The sequence below is a fragment of the Ahaetulla prasina genome, chromosome 3 (assembly GCF_028640845.1).
Source record: "Ahaetulla prasina isolate Xishuangbanna chromosome 3, ASM2864084v1, whole genome shotgun sequence".
Taxonomy (NCBI): Eukaryota; Metazoa; Chordata; class Lepidosauria; order Squamata; family Colubridae; genus Ahaetulla; species Ahaetulla prasina.
The window spans coordinates 174,596,550-174,614,091 of NC_080541.1; the positions used below are offsets into that span (position 1 = coordinate 174,596,550).

General features: G+C 37.0%; 1 protein-coding gene across 13 annotated transcripts in view; it reads right to left on the reverse strand.

Moving 5' to 3' along the window:
- Nucleotides 1–7,289: 7,289 nt before the first annotated feature.
- MAST2 (microtubule associated serine/threonine kinase 2) overlaps nucleotides 7,290–17,542 on the reverse strand; it is a 178,369-nt gene continuing 168,116 nt past the window's right edge. For 11 of the 13 annotated variants that reach the window (XM_058178904.1, XM_058178902.1, XM_058178898.1 and 8 more), the window contains 3 exons: nucleotides 16,171–16,307; nucleotides 15,458–15,645; nucleotides 7,290–14,639 (listed from right to left, as the gene is read on the reverse strand). In XM_058178904.1, the coding sequence (XP_058034887.1) occupies nucleotides 12,544–14,639; nucleotides 15,458–15,645; nucleotides 16,171–16,307 (2,421 nt within the window). In that variant the 3' untranslated portion in view covers nucleotides 7,290–12,543. The remainder of the gene's footprint in view (nucleotides 14,640–15,457; nucleotides 15,646–16,170; nucleotides 16,308–17,542) is intronic. The other 2 variants (XM_058178909.1, XM_058178911.1) reach the window with 1 other exon arrangement.

Below are 17,542 nucleotides of genomic sequence, written 5' to 3' on the forward strand. Positions count from 1 at the left end.
GTTAAGTGAGACATTTATTCAGTTTTGCCCCATTTCATGATCTTTCTTGCCAAGTTGTTGAGTGAATTATTGCTTCCTCACTGACTGTGCTTGTCAGAAGGTTGCAAAAGGTAATCACATTCTGACTGCAACTGTCATATGTATGAACCAGTTGCCAAGCATTTGAATTTTGATCATGTGACCATGGGGATGCTGCAACAGTTGTTAAGTGTGAAAAATGGTCATAAGTCACTTTTTTCCAATGCCATTGTAGCTTCGAACAGTCACTAAACAAACTGTTGTAAGTTGAGGACTACCTTTTTTTTTTTTAAAAAAACCATTGGAGAACCAGATAATTTAAAGTAAAATGTTTCAAGTAAGCAGAGAAATAAAAGAATCAAGTAGGGTTTCTCCCCCTCCCCCCAGATTACTTAATTGTTTGTGGAACTATGTTTCCAAAAATATGCATGGCTATCTGCTTGATTAGGAGCCATGGTGGCACAGTGGTTAGAAAGCAATATTGCAGGCTAATTCAGCTCACTGCCAGGAGTTTGTTCCTCCCCAGCTCAATGTTGACTCAGCCTTCCATCCTTCCGAGGTCAGTTAAAATGAGGCCCCAATTTGTTGGGGGCAATACGCTGATTCTGTAAACCACTTAGAAAGGTCTGTAAAGCACTGTGAAGCAGTATATAAATCTAAGTGCTATTGCTATTGCTATTTTAGGTCAGCCATAAAATAGGATGCTGGCAACCTTTTCTTCTCTCTTAAGATTGCATTCCTTAACCATTGCACACCAAATGATAAAGAAGTAGTGGAAAAGGCAGAGATCAAAATGGCAGGGGTTAAAATCTTTCTTACATTTTCCCCCTTATCCTTATTTTCTTTCTGAGATTCTGTATCTCCCTAGCAAAGGATAATATTTCCAAGAAGTCTCAGTCTTGCATGTGGCTAGATGATTTAGTAAATCATATATAAACCACTCTTTTTTCAGAGGTTTCCTCACTCTTGTATGTAACCAGATTTTCCTGGATAGACTTCCAGAGTTTGCCGTGTTGAAAATCCAGAGGATGGAGGTGAAAATAATGTTTTTTTTAAAGGAGGACTGAACCAATGCATGCATTTTGTTCCTGGATCAAGCAAGTTCTGCAAAACTCTTAAGTTTGAACACTTTTTTGTGGCATTTTTGTTAGGCCTAATTGTTAGATAGGGTGAATGAGGGCGAATGAACGAAGCCAGGCTCATACAACTGTTCTTTATTGTAGATCTGTAACATCCAGCAAAACCTTGCCTGACAGCAAGGGGAGCTGTCAGGCATCTCAACCAATCAGGTTTAAGTATTTTTCCCGCTCATTCAGAGGACTTGAGTGAAGCCTATTGCTTCACAGTATCTAACACTAATAAATGAAATGGCCCAGCTGGATTTTAAATCTTGTAATGTTAGCTCTTACTTCCATGGGACAATGCTGCCCTCTTCTGCAAGGATAGAGAATTGTTCCTTTTATTACAATTAATTATTTGATTGCAGGTTAAGTTATTTTACTTTTTCAGTAATACAATCATACATATAACAAGACATAAAGATGGCAGAGATCTTACAGATCCACGCTAGTCTCTTGCATTGTTTCTTATGTCTGGAAAATGTCCACACAATGATCTATCCATTAAAGCCATTTTCAGGAACACTTTGTGTAACAAGATTCTTCTATGAAAACCCAAACTGGGTTGAGAAATATTTCTAACTTCAACTTTAGGCACATGACCGGGGCATCCTTCACAGTGCATTTATTTCATACAGGTAATCTTCAACTTACCACAACTGAGACTGGAACTTCCATCCTTAAACAATGTGGTCACTAATTGAATCAAACCTGATTTTCAAGTACTATCTTGTTTCCCCAAAAATAAGACATCCCCTGATAATAAGCCCAATCGGGCTTTTGAGCACATGGCAAGCACTTATTTCAAGGTTCAAAAAAATATAAGACAGGGTCTTATTTTCAGGGAAACATGGTAGATAGGTAATTCAAAAGAATATTATCATCATATCTATATAATTCATTATTTTCTTCCAAAAGTAGTAAAGGATACTGTAGTACAAACCTAGTACTTGGAATTTGACAAGCGGAAAACATAATTGATTTTCTGTGTCCTTCCTGTGGCCAAAGGACTGATATTGCCACATTGGAAAGATAAATATATGGTCCCTTTCACTCAGTGGATTGAGGACCTGATTGTGCTGGATAAATATAATGAATGATGGGACTTATACAAAATATAATATGTTAAAAGTGAATTATTTAAATGTATTAGAAATTTAGAGTGTATTTGAATAACTGTGTTCTCTGTCTCTGTCTCTCCCTCCCTGTCTCCCTCCCCCACATATATGTAGGTATGTATATAATAATAATAATAACAACAGAGTTGGAAGGGACCTTGGAGGCCTTCTAGTCCAACCCCCTGCCCAGGCAGGAAACCCTACACCATCTCAGACAGATGGTTATCCAACATTTTCTTAAAAATTTCCAATGTTGGAGCATTCACAAATTCTCAGGCAAGTCGTTCCACTTATTAATTGTTCTGTCAGGAAATTTCGCCTTAGTTCTAAGTTGCTTCTTTCCTTGATCAGTTTCCACCCATTGCTTCTTGTTCTATCCTCAGGTGCTTTGGAGAACAGCCCAACTCTCTCTTCTTTGTGGCAACCCCTGAGATATTGGAACATTGCTATCATGTCTCCCCTAGTCCTTCTTTTTATTAAACTAGACATACCCAGTTCCTGCAACCGTTCTTCACGTTTTAGCCTCCAGTCCCATAATCATCTTTGTTGCTCTTCTCTGCACTCTTTCTAGAGTCTCAGCATCTTTTTTACATCACGGCGACCAAAACTGAATGCAGTATTCCAAGTGTGGCCTTACCAAGGCATTATAAAGTGGCACTAACACTTCACGTGATCTTGATTCTATCCCTCTGTTTATGCAGCCCAGAACTGTGTTGGCTTTTTTAGCAGCTGCTGCACACTGCTGGCTCATATCTAAATGGTTATCCACTAGGACTCCAAGATCCCTCTCACAGGTACTACTATTGAGCAAGGTACCACATATACGGTACCTGTGCATTTTGTTTTTTTGGCCTAAATGTAGAACCTTACTTTTTTCACTGTTGAATTTCATTTTGTTAGATAGCGCCCAATGTTCAAGTCTGTCAAGATCCTTCTGTAACTTGAGCCTATCTTCTGGAGTGTTGGCTATTCCTGCCAGCTTGGTGTCATCTGCAAATTTGATGAGTTTATTTTTATTTATTTATTTATTTATAATTTAATTTCTATACCGCCTTTCTCCCAAAGGACTCACGGCGGTTTACAGCCATATTAAAAACCAACACAGAGTACAAACAACAAATTTAAAAGCAAAATTAAAATCAAATATTTACAATAGGCCAAATCAGACCAAAACGGTCATAGACCGACATAAAACCCATTTAAAATTTCCATTTAAAATTTTGCTTAGGCCAGTCCCGCGCGATGAAATAATAAGGTCTTAAGTTCGCGTTTGATAGTTCCCCATCTATCCCCTTTTCCAAGTCATTGATGAAGATGTTGAAGAGTACTGGACCTAAAACAGAGCCTTGGGGTACTCCACTGCATACTTCCCTCCATGTGGATGTAGTTCCGTTGAGGATTACACGTTGAATGCGGTTGGTCAGCCAGTTACGAATCCATCTGGTGATGGTGCTAACCCACATTTTTCTACTTTTTCTAGTAGTAGATTATGGTCTACTTTATCAAATGCTTTACTGAAGTCCAAGTAGATTATATCGACAGCATTCCTCTGGTCTACTAATTTTGTCACTTTGTCAAAGAATGCAACAAGATTAGTCTGGCATGATCTGTTTTTGACAAACTCATGTTGGCTTTTGGTTATTACTTTGTTTGCTTCTAGGTGTTCGGTGATTTGTTGCTTGATTATCTTTTCCAGAATCTTCCCCAGTATTGAGGTCAGGGTGATAGGTCTGTAGTTTCCTGGATCTGTTTTTTTTTTCTTTTTTGAAGATGGGAACTACATCAGCTCTTTTCCAGTCCTCTGGCAGCTCCCCTTGCTCCAGGATCTTTGAAAGATATAGTTCAATGGTTCTGAGATCACGTCTTGCCAGTTCCTTCAGTACCTTGGGGTGTAATCCATCAGGTCCTGGTGATTTGAACTCGTCTAGGGTAAACAGGTGTTCACTTACCATTTTCTTCCCTATTTTAACTTGTGTTTCTAATCTGTTTTTTGTGGTGCTGTTTTTGATAGGTTGGATTGTTTTTTCCTTTTGTGTAAAGACAGATGCAAAATATGAGTTTAGATCTGCTTTCTTCGTTGCTTGTCATCTTCTTGCCACTTTCTCCCAGCAATGGGCCAATTGTTTCCTTGACTTTTTTCTTGTTTTTAACATGTTGGAAGAAGTTTTGTTATTTTTTACTTTTGTCGCTAGCCTTTGTTCATTGTGAGCCTTAGCTTTCCTCACTTTATCTTTACAGGCTCAGGCTATTTGCTGATATTCTGCCTTAGTTATTTGCCCCCTTTTCCACTTTTTTACTTGTCCTTTTTGTCTTTCAATTTGTCAGATAGCTCTTTATGCATCCATGCTGGTCTCTTTTGAGATTTATTATTTTTCTTCTTCATTGGTATTGTGCTAGACTGCGCTTTTATAATCTCACTTTTCAAAATTTCCCAAGCTTCTTGAGTTATTTTCCCCTTGAGGATTCTCATCCATGGAATCCTTCTCAAGCTCTAAGTTTATTGAAATTAGCTCTCTTAAAGTCCAAGACTCTAGTTTGACTTTGTTCTACTACTTGTATTTGCTTAATGTCGAATTCCAATATTGCATGGTCACTTGCCCCCAAAGTTCCTGTAGCTTCAACACCTTCTATCATTTCATCTCTGTGAGAATTAAGTCCAGTATGGCTGATCCCCTTTTTGCCTTCTCTACTTTTTGGGAAACAAAGTTGTCTGCTAGGTTTTTTAGGAACCTGTTGGATCTTTCACTTGGTGCAGAAAATCCCCCATTACTATTGTGATGTGCTTCCTACATACCTTAGTTAGCTGACTAGCAAAACGTTCATCTACTTCCTCTGTTTGGTTGGGTGGCTTATAATATAGACCTATGGCAATATCATTTTTCACCCCTTTTATATTGACCCAAATGCATTCAAGATGACTTTCATCATTGTTGTGCTCTATTTCTGTAGAGATGTAGTTATTTCTTATATATAGTGCAACTCCACCTCCTCTTTTATTTGGTCTATTTCTTTTAAATAATTTATATCCGTCTAGCTGTATGTTCCATTTGTGGGTTTCATCCCACCAAGTTTTCGTAATGGCAACAATATCATATCTGCCCTCATTTACTTGAATTTCTAATTCACCCTGTTTATTCCTCATACTCTGTGCATTGGTGTATAGACATTTGAGTCCATTTGGATTGACCTTGTGTTTACTGTCTACATAACCTGTGTTGTGTCTGACTTCCCCTACTTTCTTGCCATCTGTTGGTTTAGTGCACATAGTATGGCACTGACTATTAAATGCTTGGTTTTGCTTGATAGCAGGGCTGATAATCTTACCCACACAGACATCTATATTATACATATATGTATATATATGTTTGTATAATATATTCTTTGATATTATATTTTTCTTTGTTTTTGCTTTTTCATTTCTTTATGTCACTATTTTAAAAACAAAATAATATCTTTTTTTAAAAATATGTCATGTCCCATTTTAGCACCTTTTTGTTGCACTCATTAAATGAATCATTAAGTGAATCATACGGCCATTAAGCAAATCTGGCTTCTCCCATTGATTTTGTTTGTCAGAAACCGCCAAGGTCACAGATGATCACGTGACCCAGAACACTGCAACCATCATAAATACAAGCTGATTGCCAACTGCCCAAATTTTGATCACATATACTGCAATAATCGTAAGTGCAAAGACCAGTCATGTCACAAATTTTAGCAGTGTCTTAAGTTGAAATGGCTGTTAAACAAATGGTGACGTTAAATTGAGGACTACCTGTATTTGCCATCTGCATATCGTCTCCCAGATTGCAGTTTTTAGTATTATATTTCAAAGGCTGCTCAAAAATACTTGGTCCTATGGAAAAATTAAATGTCTCATGGATCCTGTAGGCTTTTAAACCATTAAGGTATTTGAAAAATGAATGTAGTTATACATAGTACTTGATATAAGGATGGTCAGTGTGGTGCTCCTGAAGATTACCGTTAGTAAACTACAAGACTCCTTACTGCTCATTTTTAAAGAATTTAATCATAAAAATTAAATGGGAAGCTGGCCTACTGCAATTTGGAGTATCAACGTCTATGTATCCAGAATTAACATCTGGCCTATATTATGCAAGTATTTAACATAGACAGAATAATTTTAAAAGATTATTGTGGTGCAGGTTTTGAAGCTATCCAGCTAAAAATCTGACAGGATAGAGATCCTCTAATGGTCAACCTACCCGGCAATTTTCATCCTACTCAGCCAAAAAATGAATTGGTTGCAGCTGTTTAATGCCTTTCCATCATAATGTATGGACAATTCATGTTTTAGAAATTAAATCTTCAAATTGCCCATATATCTTAAGAACATAAACTCAAGTCAATTCATGCCCTTTCTAAGCCTTGAAGGTATAATTTGGGTAAAAGCACCAGTGATTATATTAAATACAAAATATCTGACTATGGGGCTGCACTACCATCTGAGATGGGCTCACGAGATTGGTAGCATTGGGTTGACTGGCCCACATTTTACAATCTTTCCTGGCCACATGGTTTAAATGTGAGTCAAAATCAGCCAGTCCCAAAATATGAAAGCAATAAGCAAATAAATATAGCCAGTGTTGTCCACAAATCAGCCAAGGTCTAGAAAAATATACGAGATAACCTCATATTAAGTAAGAATACATGTTACTTCAAAATTATCAAGGGTCTTCCTGTAAGTCTCTTTAAACAACCAATGATACCTCATTTTCAGCAGCAATAATAGTAGTTTCATGTTGTTTTTCTTATTCGAACATCTTAGGACCTCTCCCTGAGCATTGTAGTGTAGTTACAATTGGTTTGTTTGTTTAAAAGATCTGTATGGCTGCTTATCTTAAAACACAGTTCTCAGCAGTTCTCAACTTCCACCACTGCTCTTGCATTTGCTGTTGCAAATGCTGTCAGCTTGCTAACTGCTGTAATGCACGCATTTCATGAAATGTCACATTTGAAGTAGTGGATCAGAGTTCCTTTCTCCCCCCTCCCCCCCGCCCCAACTCAAACCAGGAACACAAGGCTTGGATTGGTGTATTAATTTAACGCTGGATTAGTGGCATATTACACTGATTCAGCATACCTCTTTGTAGTAGTTTTGCATGTAGCTCTGCCTTCTGTAACCCATAACCTGGAAAATGACAATTTTTCAGAACTGTTGGGTTTTTAATGGCATTACAAAAATAAAATAAGAACTGGGATTTCTTCAAACTCTCAGGTCAATATCCAAAAATGGGACAGGAAGGGAGAATTTGAATAATCTTTGATGAAGAGGTTTAACATTTATTGAAACACAATATTTTTTTTTAAAGGGGAGGGGAGCAGAGGTGGGTTTCAGCAGGTTCTGACCAGTTCTGGAGAACCAGTAGCAGAAATTTTGAGTAGTTTGGAGAACCGGTAGGAAAAATTCTGACTGCCCTCGCCCCCATCTATTCTCTGCCTCCCAAGTCCCAGCTGATCAGGAGGAAATGGGGATTTTGCAGTAACCTTCCCCTGGATTGGGGAGGGAATGGAGATTTTACAGTATCTTTCCCCTGCCATGCCCACCAAGCCACACCCACAGAACCAGTTGTAAAGAATTTTGAAACCCATCACTGGAGGGAAGATACTTATAGTAGGCATCTAAACACAAAAGAACATGCATTTCCAGAAGTCCAAGTCAGGATTACCGTGAAAACCTGCAATGGCGATTTTAACATTCATAATAATTCTGACACAGCTGCCAGGATTTGCTGCAAAATGTTGCTGAGACTCTTGCAAGTAAACAGGTAAACAAAACTCCTCATGGTACCTTCTTTTATTTAGGATGTGTCAAATTCTTGATTTTTTCCCCATGTCATTATTCTCTCTAGTCTATCCCCATCCCCCAATGCTAGTGGAATGGAGAAGACTTGTTTTCTTGACACCACCAACCCCTAACTGAAAAAAAACCAAACCCGTCAAGATGAATGAACCAGGGTTCCAACTCTGTTTCTATAGAATGATTTCTGAAGAGGCAGTGATAGTTTGTCTAAATCCTGGAGTACAAATATCATTAGACTTGGTATGGACTCTGATCTTGCAAGCAGATAATGGGAATATGTTTAAAATTAAAGATACTATGGAGATGCTCCTTTTCCACAGCTAAAGGGAAAAATGTTGCTTCAGTTTCTGGTACAAATCTGGCTGGTCAGAAAGTACAATGTTTTGGACATCACTGTGTGCCAACAGTATTCATTGTTAATTTATTTGGAAAAACAAGGGCTACTTCAGAGCAGCCCTTTAGGCTATGGAGCACTCCTGAGAAATTGTGGCTTTGATCCCAGTCATCACAGCAGGAAAGCAACTGATGTCAAAGTGAAAAATGGGTTGCACTTTTCTCATGTTTCTGCTGTTGCTGTTATTTCATACTAGCACTCGTATCCGTTGCGTTTAGTGGGGCCTTTCAATGGTCAGATATTTTTTGAAAGGCTGTAGCTGATCCAAGCAATATTACTATCTGTATTTCCAGAATCTTGTGATTAACAACAGGCCCATTTCATGGGTTCACATCACTTTAGCACCAATAAACTAAAGATGTGTCAAAATAGCTTAGCATAAGTTGCCAGAGATGGGTGCACAAGTCTGGACAAATCACCAATGACAGTATACAATGAGTGTGAGTCTTTCTTGTTTTAGCTGCCACCTAATGGTTGCCTTTCCTTTGTGATCAGCTGCTCTCTCATCTCATCATGAGTTGTGCAGTTGGGAGTATGCAATGTGCAAAGCAGCAGCACCAAAAATATGGTAAAGAATTGACAAAGAGAAGAATTAAGTAAGTTAAGAATATTTGAAGAATAAGGTATTTGCTTCATAATGTTGTGGAAAAAGACGCAAAAGGTTTTCACATTTGACAACTGTTGATAGAAGCAGTTGTCCTTAGAAATGTTACCTCTAAATCATAAATAAAATTTAGCACGAATGGCTGCATATTAAGGCTAAAGCAATCTGAGACACCTAAACACAACCAATATAATACACATTGTGGTAATTTACCAGTTGATAAAATCTTGGCCTGTGAATATCAATTGTGTCAAAGTGGTCACAAGATAGTGATGGTTATGTTATTGCAATATTTTACAGGAAAATACTTGAAGAAAGGTACTTCAGTCAAGAGATGAACACAAGTTTATGTAAAAAATGAAGTGTATTTCAGAATATTTGAACATCAACATGCAGGTACAACATGGATAAAAATTATTGCACCTATATTATGTGGCAATTATTCAAGTTTCTAAAACAGTTCTATTCCACATCACCCTCTGCTTGTCAGATTTCAAGCTTGAAAACACAACTCAGCATGAAACTGAGTTCACATCCTCCAAAACAACCAAAATCAACACACAGTGTAAACACACACAGAGCTGTAAAATCATCTACTAGAAGTACGGCATTATCCTTCATGTCCATAAGACAGAACTAGGGAAAGACTGTATCTTCCTCCCACAGGAAATAACAAACAAAAAAATTCCAAATCACATCTTAATTCAGTGCTAATGAGGAAAAAAACTCACAAGTCATTCCTCGTACCCTGTTGTATGGTGTGCGTTCTTGTAGCATAACCATTACCACAAAACCTTAGGCATCCTTCCCCAAAAGTGGTTTTTAGCAAGGCTAAAAGTCTAATATTTACACTAAATATCAATCTGGTAATCTTGGATTCTGTGAAGTATTATCAAATACATCAGCTGCATATGAAAACTTTTAAGGTTGGCTGAGGAAAAAAAGTGATCTTTAGATATCCAAAGAAAGAGGAACTGGACGAACAGTGTATTAAGATGGTTATTTCATATATACGATGCCTAAAATAGAATTATTAAAATCATATTAATAAAACATGGAAATTTGGAAATTTGGCCAACCAGGTCACCACCAATTGTTTTATCTGGATCACAAATAGAATCTTTTTTCCTCAATAGTTTCTATCCATCCATTACATGCCACAGGCACTGCAGGCTTGATTCTTCCAAATGCTTTTTAAGATGTTGAATTTTATCCTCTGTGGCATCGTGATTGTCACAATTGCCCACCCATCCCCTCTCTCTTCCTTTATGCTATGGGGCCTAAATGGAACTTCCTTTCTTTTTATCTCTGTTATTAATATAGAACCATAGCTGGAAAAGCAGTGGTGGAAAAAAAAGACTCCTGCAGCCTTTAAGAGGTTTCCTGGTTATAGTAAAAAAGGCATATCAAAAAGGTAATACCCAAGTGATAATACATACATGTGCTAGCCTATATAGGCTAAACAGAGATGCAAATCCTTTGGCTGTTTTTGTGTATACTAATACTACAACGTACATTATATGATCCAGGCCTCAAATTAATATAGTGTAAATTGTAATTTTGTTTGTTTACATTATATAAGTTTTAAGTGGCTAAGATATCAGCTCATATTAGCAAAAATCCCTTTTTCCTAAATATATTTGTCTATTGGAGAGCAGTGCAGCAAAGTGACAGGATTGTAAAACACAAAGGATGATTTAAAAAAAATAGGCCTGAAGGACAGTGCATAAGGTTAGTTATATGTATAAGTGGCAGGATAGAGCAGACAATCGTATCTCATGAGATTATTATGAGTAATATTATTGAAGAAATTCAGAAGCTTCAAGTTAATATATGAAAAAGTCAATGGATTTTTATAGCACTGCCGCATACAGAGGGCGTTTATTCTTTTACACGCATTCGAGCACACATCATGCACTTAGAGTGGTTAATGTTAAAACAGTACCAGCTCAAAAATAAGTTGGTCCAAAACTGAAATTAAGGATAAAAGATTAGGTACTAAATATTGTGGGAAGGGGAGGAGGATACAAGATACCTGAAATGTGATGGTGAGTTTAAAGAGTAAAATGTTCCCAGTTAAAAAGTAAATATTGATTTGGAAAACAGAAATGGTGCAGAAGAGAGTTGACATCTGCAACATGGCAGAATAATGAAGCTATTTTATAATTAACTGTAAGGTTTGCCCTTGAGAATTATTTCATACACCATGTGATTACTTCAGCATATGTAGCTTTCAGACTATAAAAGTAATAATTTTGTCTGTTCACACATACAGATATATTCAGTTACAAGAGACTATGGGTTAAATTCACAGGTATTTTGCAGAGTTGAAATACCTATTTTTGCCTTTAAATGATAATAAGTAATAATCTTGAAATGTTCTATTGCTTTACTGAGTATAGTTTCAGTGCAGTGTTCTAGTTTTAGCTGTCTTTATTTATTTTTTTAAAGCACCAAACAATGTTGCACTCTCAAAAAATATCAAAAGGATTCTAAGAAAGCATAGGCATTTTGGAAATGTAGGTAAATTAAGCAACTAAAAAATAGTTCATTTGCATGATACTGGAGATTTTTCCTGAAGCTATAAGCTAAAAGCTACTTTGCTTTTAGTGGTTCATCTCTGCCCTTCCCTGACCAATAAACACAGTACCTTCCTATCAGTTTTTCCCATCCAATCAGAACTTTCCTGCTGGGCGTTAACTCCTTCTGCTACCAACCACAAGCCACAGATTAAGGTGGGATGGTCTCAGATGTTCACCGTCTCCAACAGTGTCTGTGCTAGGGAGCTGCTAAAACACTTAGAGCTACAGTAACGGAGGTACCTTGTACCTCTTTTTTAAATATTTGCTTGCTCTGAGCAAGGTAATATTGGTAAGGCAACTAGCATTAAAAATTCCCCAATGATGGAGTGTCATACTATTTTTAAGGCAACGAAAAAAACGGATAAGAACCAAAACCCAAAATTTATTTTGACAGATTGCTCAGGCGAGCCCCTTTAAAAAAGATACCAATCCACTGCATTAGCTAACAAAGCTTCCTCCACAGATAGTTGTGGAAGAGAATAACTATGTAAGAAAAAAGGTGTGCAGTGGCATTAAGAATTGTAAAAGAATCCATAAATTGTATTTATTCATCCCTATTAATATAATGAAATTAAAATCTGGAAATAAGAACAAACACTTGGAGCTAGTGTCAAAATGTATCCTTGTCGAGCAAGCAGCCTTATATGGTAAATAAAACAAACTGACATTTTGAGGAGGGGGGAGAAAAACACTCAAAAGATAATGCACAGGATGCTCCAAATTAAAAGGAAAAGGAGGGGTGATTTTGCTTTAAAGATACCCTGTAAAGAGGGTTCGAATGGCAAACGTTGTGTACAAAAATAGAATTGCAATGGAAAAAGGCGAGAATATGAAACACAAATCTACAAAAAATAGATGTATAGGTTTCTTGATTTATATATGAGTTCAACTAATGTTGTCTTTGTTTCTGAATGGAGATGCTGCTATATTCTTTTTCACAGCATCAGCTTTTGACCGCAAGAAGTCTTTTGTTTGGGACTGACCTCCAGCCTCACTGATTTTTCCTGGCACTAGAGCAGTCTCCTTTTTTGAACTCAAACTTTCATCTGGTCTAGCAGAAATCCTCATGTTCCAATTTCCATCTGCTTGAACTTCAAGTAGAGGTAGTTGCCATCTCTCTTCCAAAATTTCAGAAGCATCAGACATACCAGGCTGTGACTTTTTTGGTACTATCCGACATTCTGACTCCCAAGAAAGTGGACTTTCTGATGTAATGTCAGAATCACAAATTTTAACGAGGCCGCTTATATTGAACGTTTTGGTTGATTCTGGCTTCAGATCTTCCAGTAGTGTCTCCTTTGAGCCTTGTTTGAACAGGCTTTTATCTTTTCTATCTTTTTCTACTTTTCTTGAACTGGAGATATTCAATCCCGCTGCACTTAAAGTACTCCTTGGACTTGTCAAATGAGCGGGACAAACTATTTTTCCACTTTCAACTGAGGCATCAAGCAGAAACGTTGTACTGCCTATAGGACAACTTAGGTCACTTTTATCACTTAGGAGACTTTTGTGTTTTGAATTTCCCACTACAGAAGACAAAACTTGTTCTTCAACTTTAGGAGACATTTGTTCAAAAGCTTTGCCAAAGTTTGTCAGATCCTCAATACTAGTATTCTCCTTCATAGGTTGGTACTCCCAATTCTGAGATGCGTCTTTGCAGTCTATTTGGCTTACTAATGGAAGAGAGCTTGTGTTAGTTGTGCAAGAAGAAGAAGAAAGTGCTAACAAAGGCATTTTGTCATGAAACAAGAGATACGTGGCTTCTTCAGAAGCAGATTCCTTTGTATTATTTTTGCCACCTGCTATTTCTGAACAGTCACCTTGACCAAACTGTCGGAATCTTAATGGTAGGCACTTCATCTGCTCTGGACCATCTGTACTTTTTTGGATAATCTGTATTTCCTTAGGACCTTCAGAATCTTTAAAACAGGTGCCCTGTTGAACAACAACATTCTTACCTTGTATTGATTCTGTTGCTGTTTTGCATTTTGATATTAACTGTATTGGTTCAAAGTCCTCAGGTTTTCCTGCAGAGGAAGCTATTGCACAAATTTCAGACTGGGACTCATTTATGCCAGTCACCAATGCCCTTTCCACAACTTTTTGTTGTGGCTGATTTACCTCTCTCTGCACATTGCCCGTTTTTGGTTCCTCCGGAAGAAAAGCATCATCTTCCATGCTATCCTTGCTTTCTAATCTGGAACAAGGCTTCATGTCCTCAATGAAAGTATTACAAAATTGGTGTTCTCTAATGGATGGCCTGCCCAATCTTTTCCCATCTTGACTATCTTCCGACCCTTCATCAGTTTCATCTTCAGAAGAATCTACTTCTGTAATGGCCTCCTGCTTCTGTAGAGATTCTCTTCTTTCTACCCTATCTTGTCGAATGGCCCCAAGTTTTCGGGAAGAAGGCTTTTGGAGTGTCCCTTTTTCTGCTGGCCCAACTTTACATCCAGATGTTTCATTTATTGACTCCTGCCAACTTTGGAGACCCGGATCTCTCTGAAGCATGTCCTTTTTGAATTCAGAATGGGAAATATCCAAGCTATGCTTACGTGAAGAGGGCAGCTTTTTTTCTGAGGAAGATAGGGAAGAGGTCAGTTTCTCAGCTGACTGGACTCTTTTCAACAGTGGTGATCTTGGTGGTTCAGCACTCTTTGGCCGTGAAATCTGCCGGGCCAAAGGAGGGGAGGAATGTAACTTTACAGGGAAAGATTGCATGATGCTTGAACTGCCAACTGAATGCCCTGGCAAAGGGGAAGGGGAACGCTGAGGGGATGTGGATTGTGGAGTGGGTGAAGGTGTATGAGCTAGTGGTGAAAGAGGAATGTTTCCAGCTGATTTACGTCTTGAAGATCTATACTGTCGTTGAAGTTTTGGGGCTAGTCCATGTAATGAACTGGGCCTGATATGCCCTGAACTAGCTGGAGAATTGGGAACACTGGAACCAGGCGAACTGCTCTGAGAAGAGTTTCCACCAACTGTGAACATCAAAAGAGGAGAATGGTTAATCACAAACATTGTGAGGCTGAATTTAGAAAAATGAGGACTAATGCAAATTAAAACAATAAAGTGCAATCAACCATACTTTATCAATGCACTATACATTTCAGTATTATTTTATAGTATTTATTTTATAGTATATCTTGGTTAGTCTTTTGGATGTCTTTCTTTTTTCTCATTCTAAATATACCTTTTGAGAAATACACTTGTTAGCAGCTGCATATTCTAGGTCTTCAGCTTATTTATGTTGGTTATAAACTGTACACTATATCCTAACGTTTGGGGTACAAAAGGACTTTTCCTCCAGGAAGCTTATTTGTAGAATTGTTTATTCAGATGCATATTGTAATTTTAACTGTTAATGCATCCACTCACTCTCATACTTGGGAAGTTATATTGATAGTATCTATATTAAAAAGTGAATAGGGCATTTAACAAAGTAAAAGAAAGTATAGCAATTAAAAGTACAAGTTGCAAAAATCACTCTAAAATAGTATTTCATGATATCTAACGTTTTATGCTTCTTAACTATTAGGAGCTTAATATATTACTATCATACTAATAAATTCCTTTGAGTACCCTTCCTGCACCTGGCAACTAGCCTCACTAGTTGTTTGGGCTATGTTTTCCTGGGATCTTAAAAGACCCCACCACAAACTGTCAATTGGCTTGCAGCTGTCATTTCTTGTTTAGAAATGAGAATTTGGATTTATTTCCCCTCTACCCTCCAGTTTTAGAAAACACATTTAGTTGAAAGTATTTGATTCAAGTCTTTGGCCTTTTATTCCTTTCTTACCTAAATGTGTAGGCTCAGGGGTAGATCGGTAACCCTGTGTTGGAGAACGAGGAGAGAGATTGTGCGTAGGTGAACCAGGAACGCTTTCCCCAGATGACAGAGAACGGTTGAGGGAAGATAAACTTCTACTTGTGTGAAGCAGGGAGGCCTGCTTGGTAATCTTCCTGAATAATGAGCTCTTCTTCTTACTAGAAAAATAAAAAATACGGGTAATCACTAGCAAGAGAAGCAACCAAATGAGATCCCAAAGGTGCTTTTTCAAGTGGCAACTGGACTTTCTGGTTTCTTCTTTGAAGATATTTCGCTTCTCATCCAAGAAGCTTCTTCGGCTAAAGAAGCTTCTTAGATGAGATGCGAAATGTCTTCACTTGAACAATCATGACCTGGATGACAGAGAATCTCCATAGAAACCAAATGCAATCCATAAGGGGTCATTAGTTCATTATTTATATCAAGTTATAAATAAGAGTTATTTTTAATAAAATATAAGAAATAATAAGAAACTGAGTAGAAAATTAAAGCACACGAACATTCAATTACAGTTTGAAGAATTCTGGATATAATCCATTCTTGATAGTATGTAACTTTTGTAACATAAAAATAACTGTCAGGCCTGGAAACCATACTAGGCTGTAGGTTTCCAAACACTGCCAATAACATTTATTTACCCATACTGACAATTATTTATCATGAATGACTTCAATTTTACAAACCTTTCCTGCCCCTCTTTTGTTTTGTTTTTCTTGTTCCTTCTAGCCATTTTTGATTTATAACTGGCCTTCCGAGCTGGTCCCAATTTGATTGATGTGTTCTCAAACGGTGTCGTAGATATGGCCACTTTATTTCCACTCTGGTAGAAAGAAAACCACATATATTAATTTTTAAAATGCACTTCTTTATATGATTTGGTACAATCAGACATGAAAGCAAGGGAGTGTACCGGTTTGTAACTGAATGACTTAAATTCTTTTGATCTGGTCTCTTCCTTTCAAAATATAGTTTTTCTTTAGAAAGTGCTACTAGACGGATTTCTTGAAATCAGATTTTTCTCACAGATTAAACAATGGTTTTTCTAGTTGAATGACACCTGAAGAGATTGTGAATGTAAAATGCTATTAATCCAACATAAACTTTGTAGAGTACACAGAAGATAGTCGAGTATCACCAGCAGCATCACATTAGAAATTCTATCAAGCAGCATGCCTAACTCTAATACAGTCTCCTGTTTTCATCTTTGGATTTCTTTCTTCTTCTAAAGAACTGAAGAATCACAAACTATCATAGATTTAAGATTCAAAATACTTGTTTCAACTACTTCCAAAGCAAGTATCTAGATAAGGCAACTGGCTAAAAATGCACCTGCCTCAAAGCAATTCCTTTGCAGGTGTTCTGTTTGTTAAATTAACAGACATATTACAATATAATCCATGAAGAAATTGTGTTTTTACTTATCAATGGGCATTATTCAATAGGATATATTCCAGAAAATATTCCAAACGGCTATTAATCGGCTATTATTATTTCCTATTATTTGTAAATGAATAAAAATTTTCCTGAAAAAGGATATTATTTGAGGACTAGGATGACACAATAATTCTGAATTGGGAATACTTCCTTGAAGGACTTTTGTAATTTACAAATAAAGCAAACAATAACTGCACATAAAACTGCACATAAACAGTAATAACCTAAAATAATCAAACAATATTTAACATTGGATAATTTTTCTTAAGACTAGATTCTTAACATCATATGTGCTGAACATAGATTTCAGAAAATATCTATTGCAAAGGATTTTATTGCAATAGTGTTTAGGTAGATCAGTAGGTTATGCTGCAATGGTTAGAATTTTTTATACTGGGGCTCATCAGAATCAAATCCAGCTTATAATTAAAATGATACTGGACAGATCTAATTATGAAAAATTATGCAAAAGCCAAATGTTGACAGTGATAAACAAAAGTTGCAATTATTTAATTAGGTGGGTGGGGATATTTATGGTTTCAGTTCCATTTCACCCCAACCCCCAGTTATATCATGTAGTGAAATCTTCAATATTTATATTGATTAGTTTTCTATGAGATA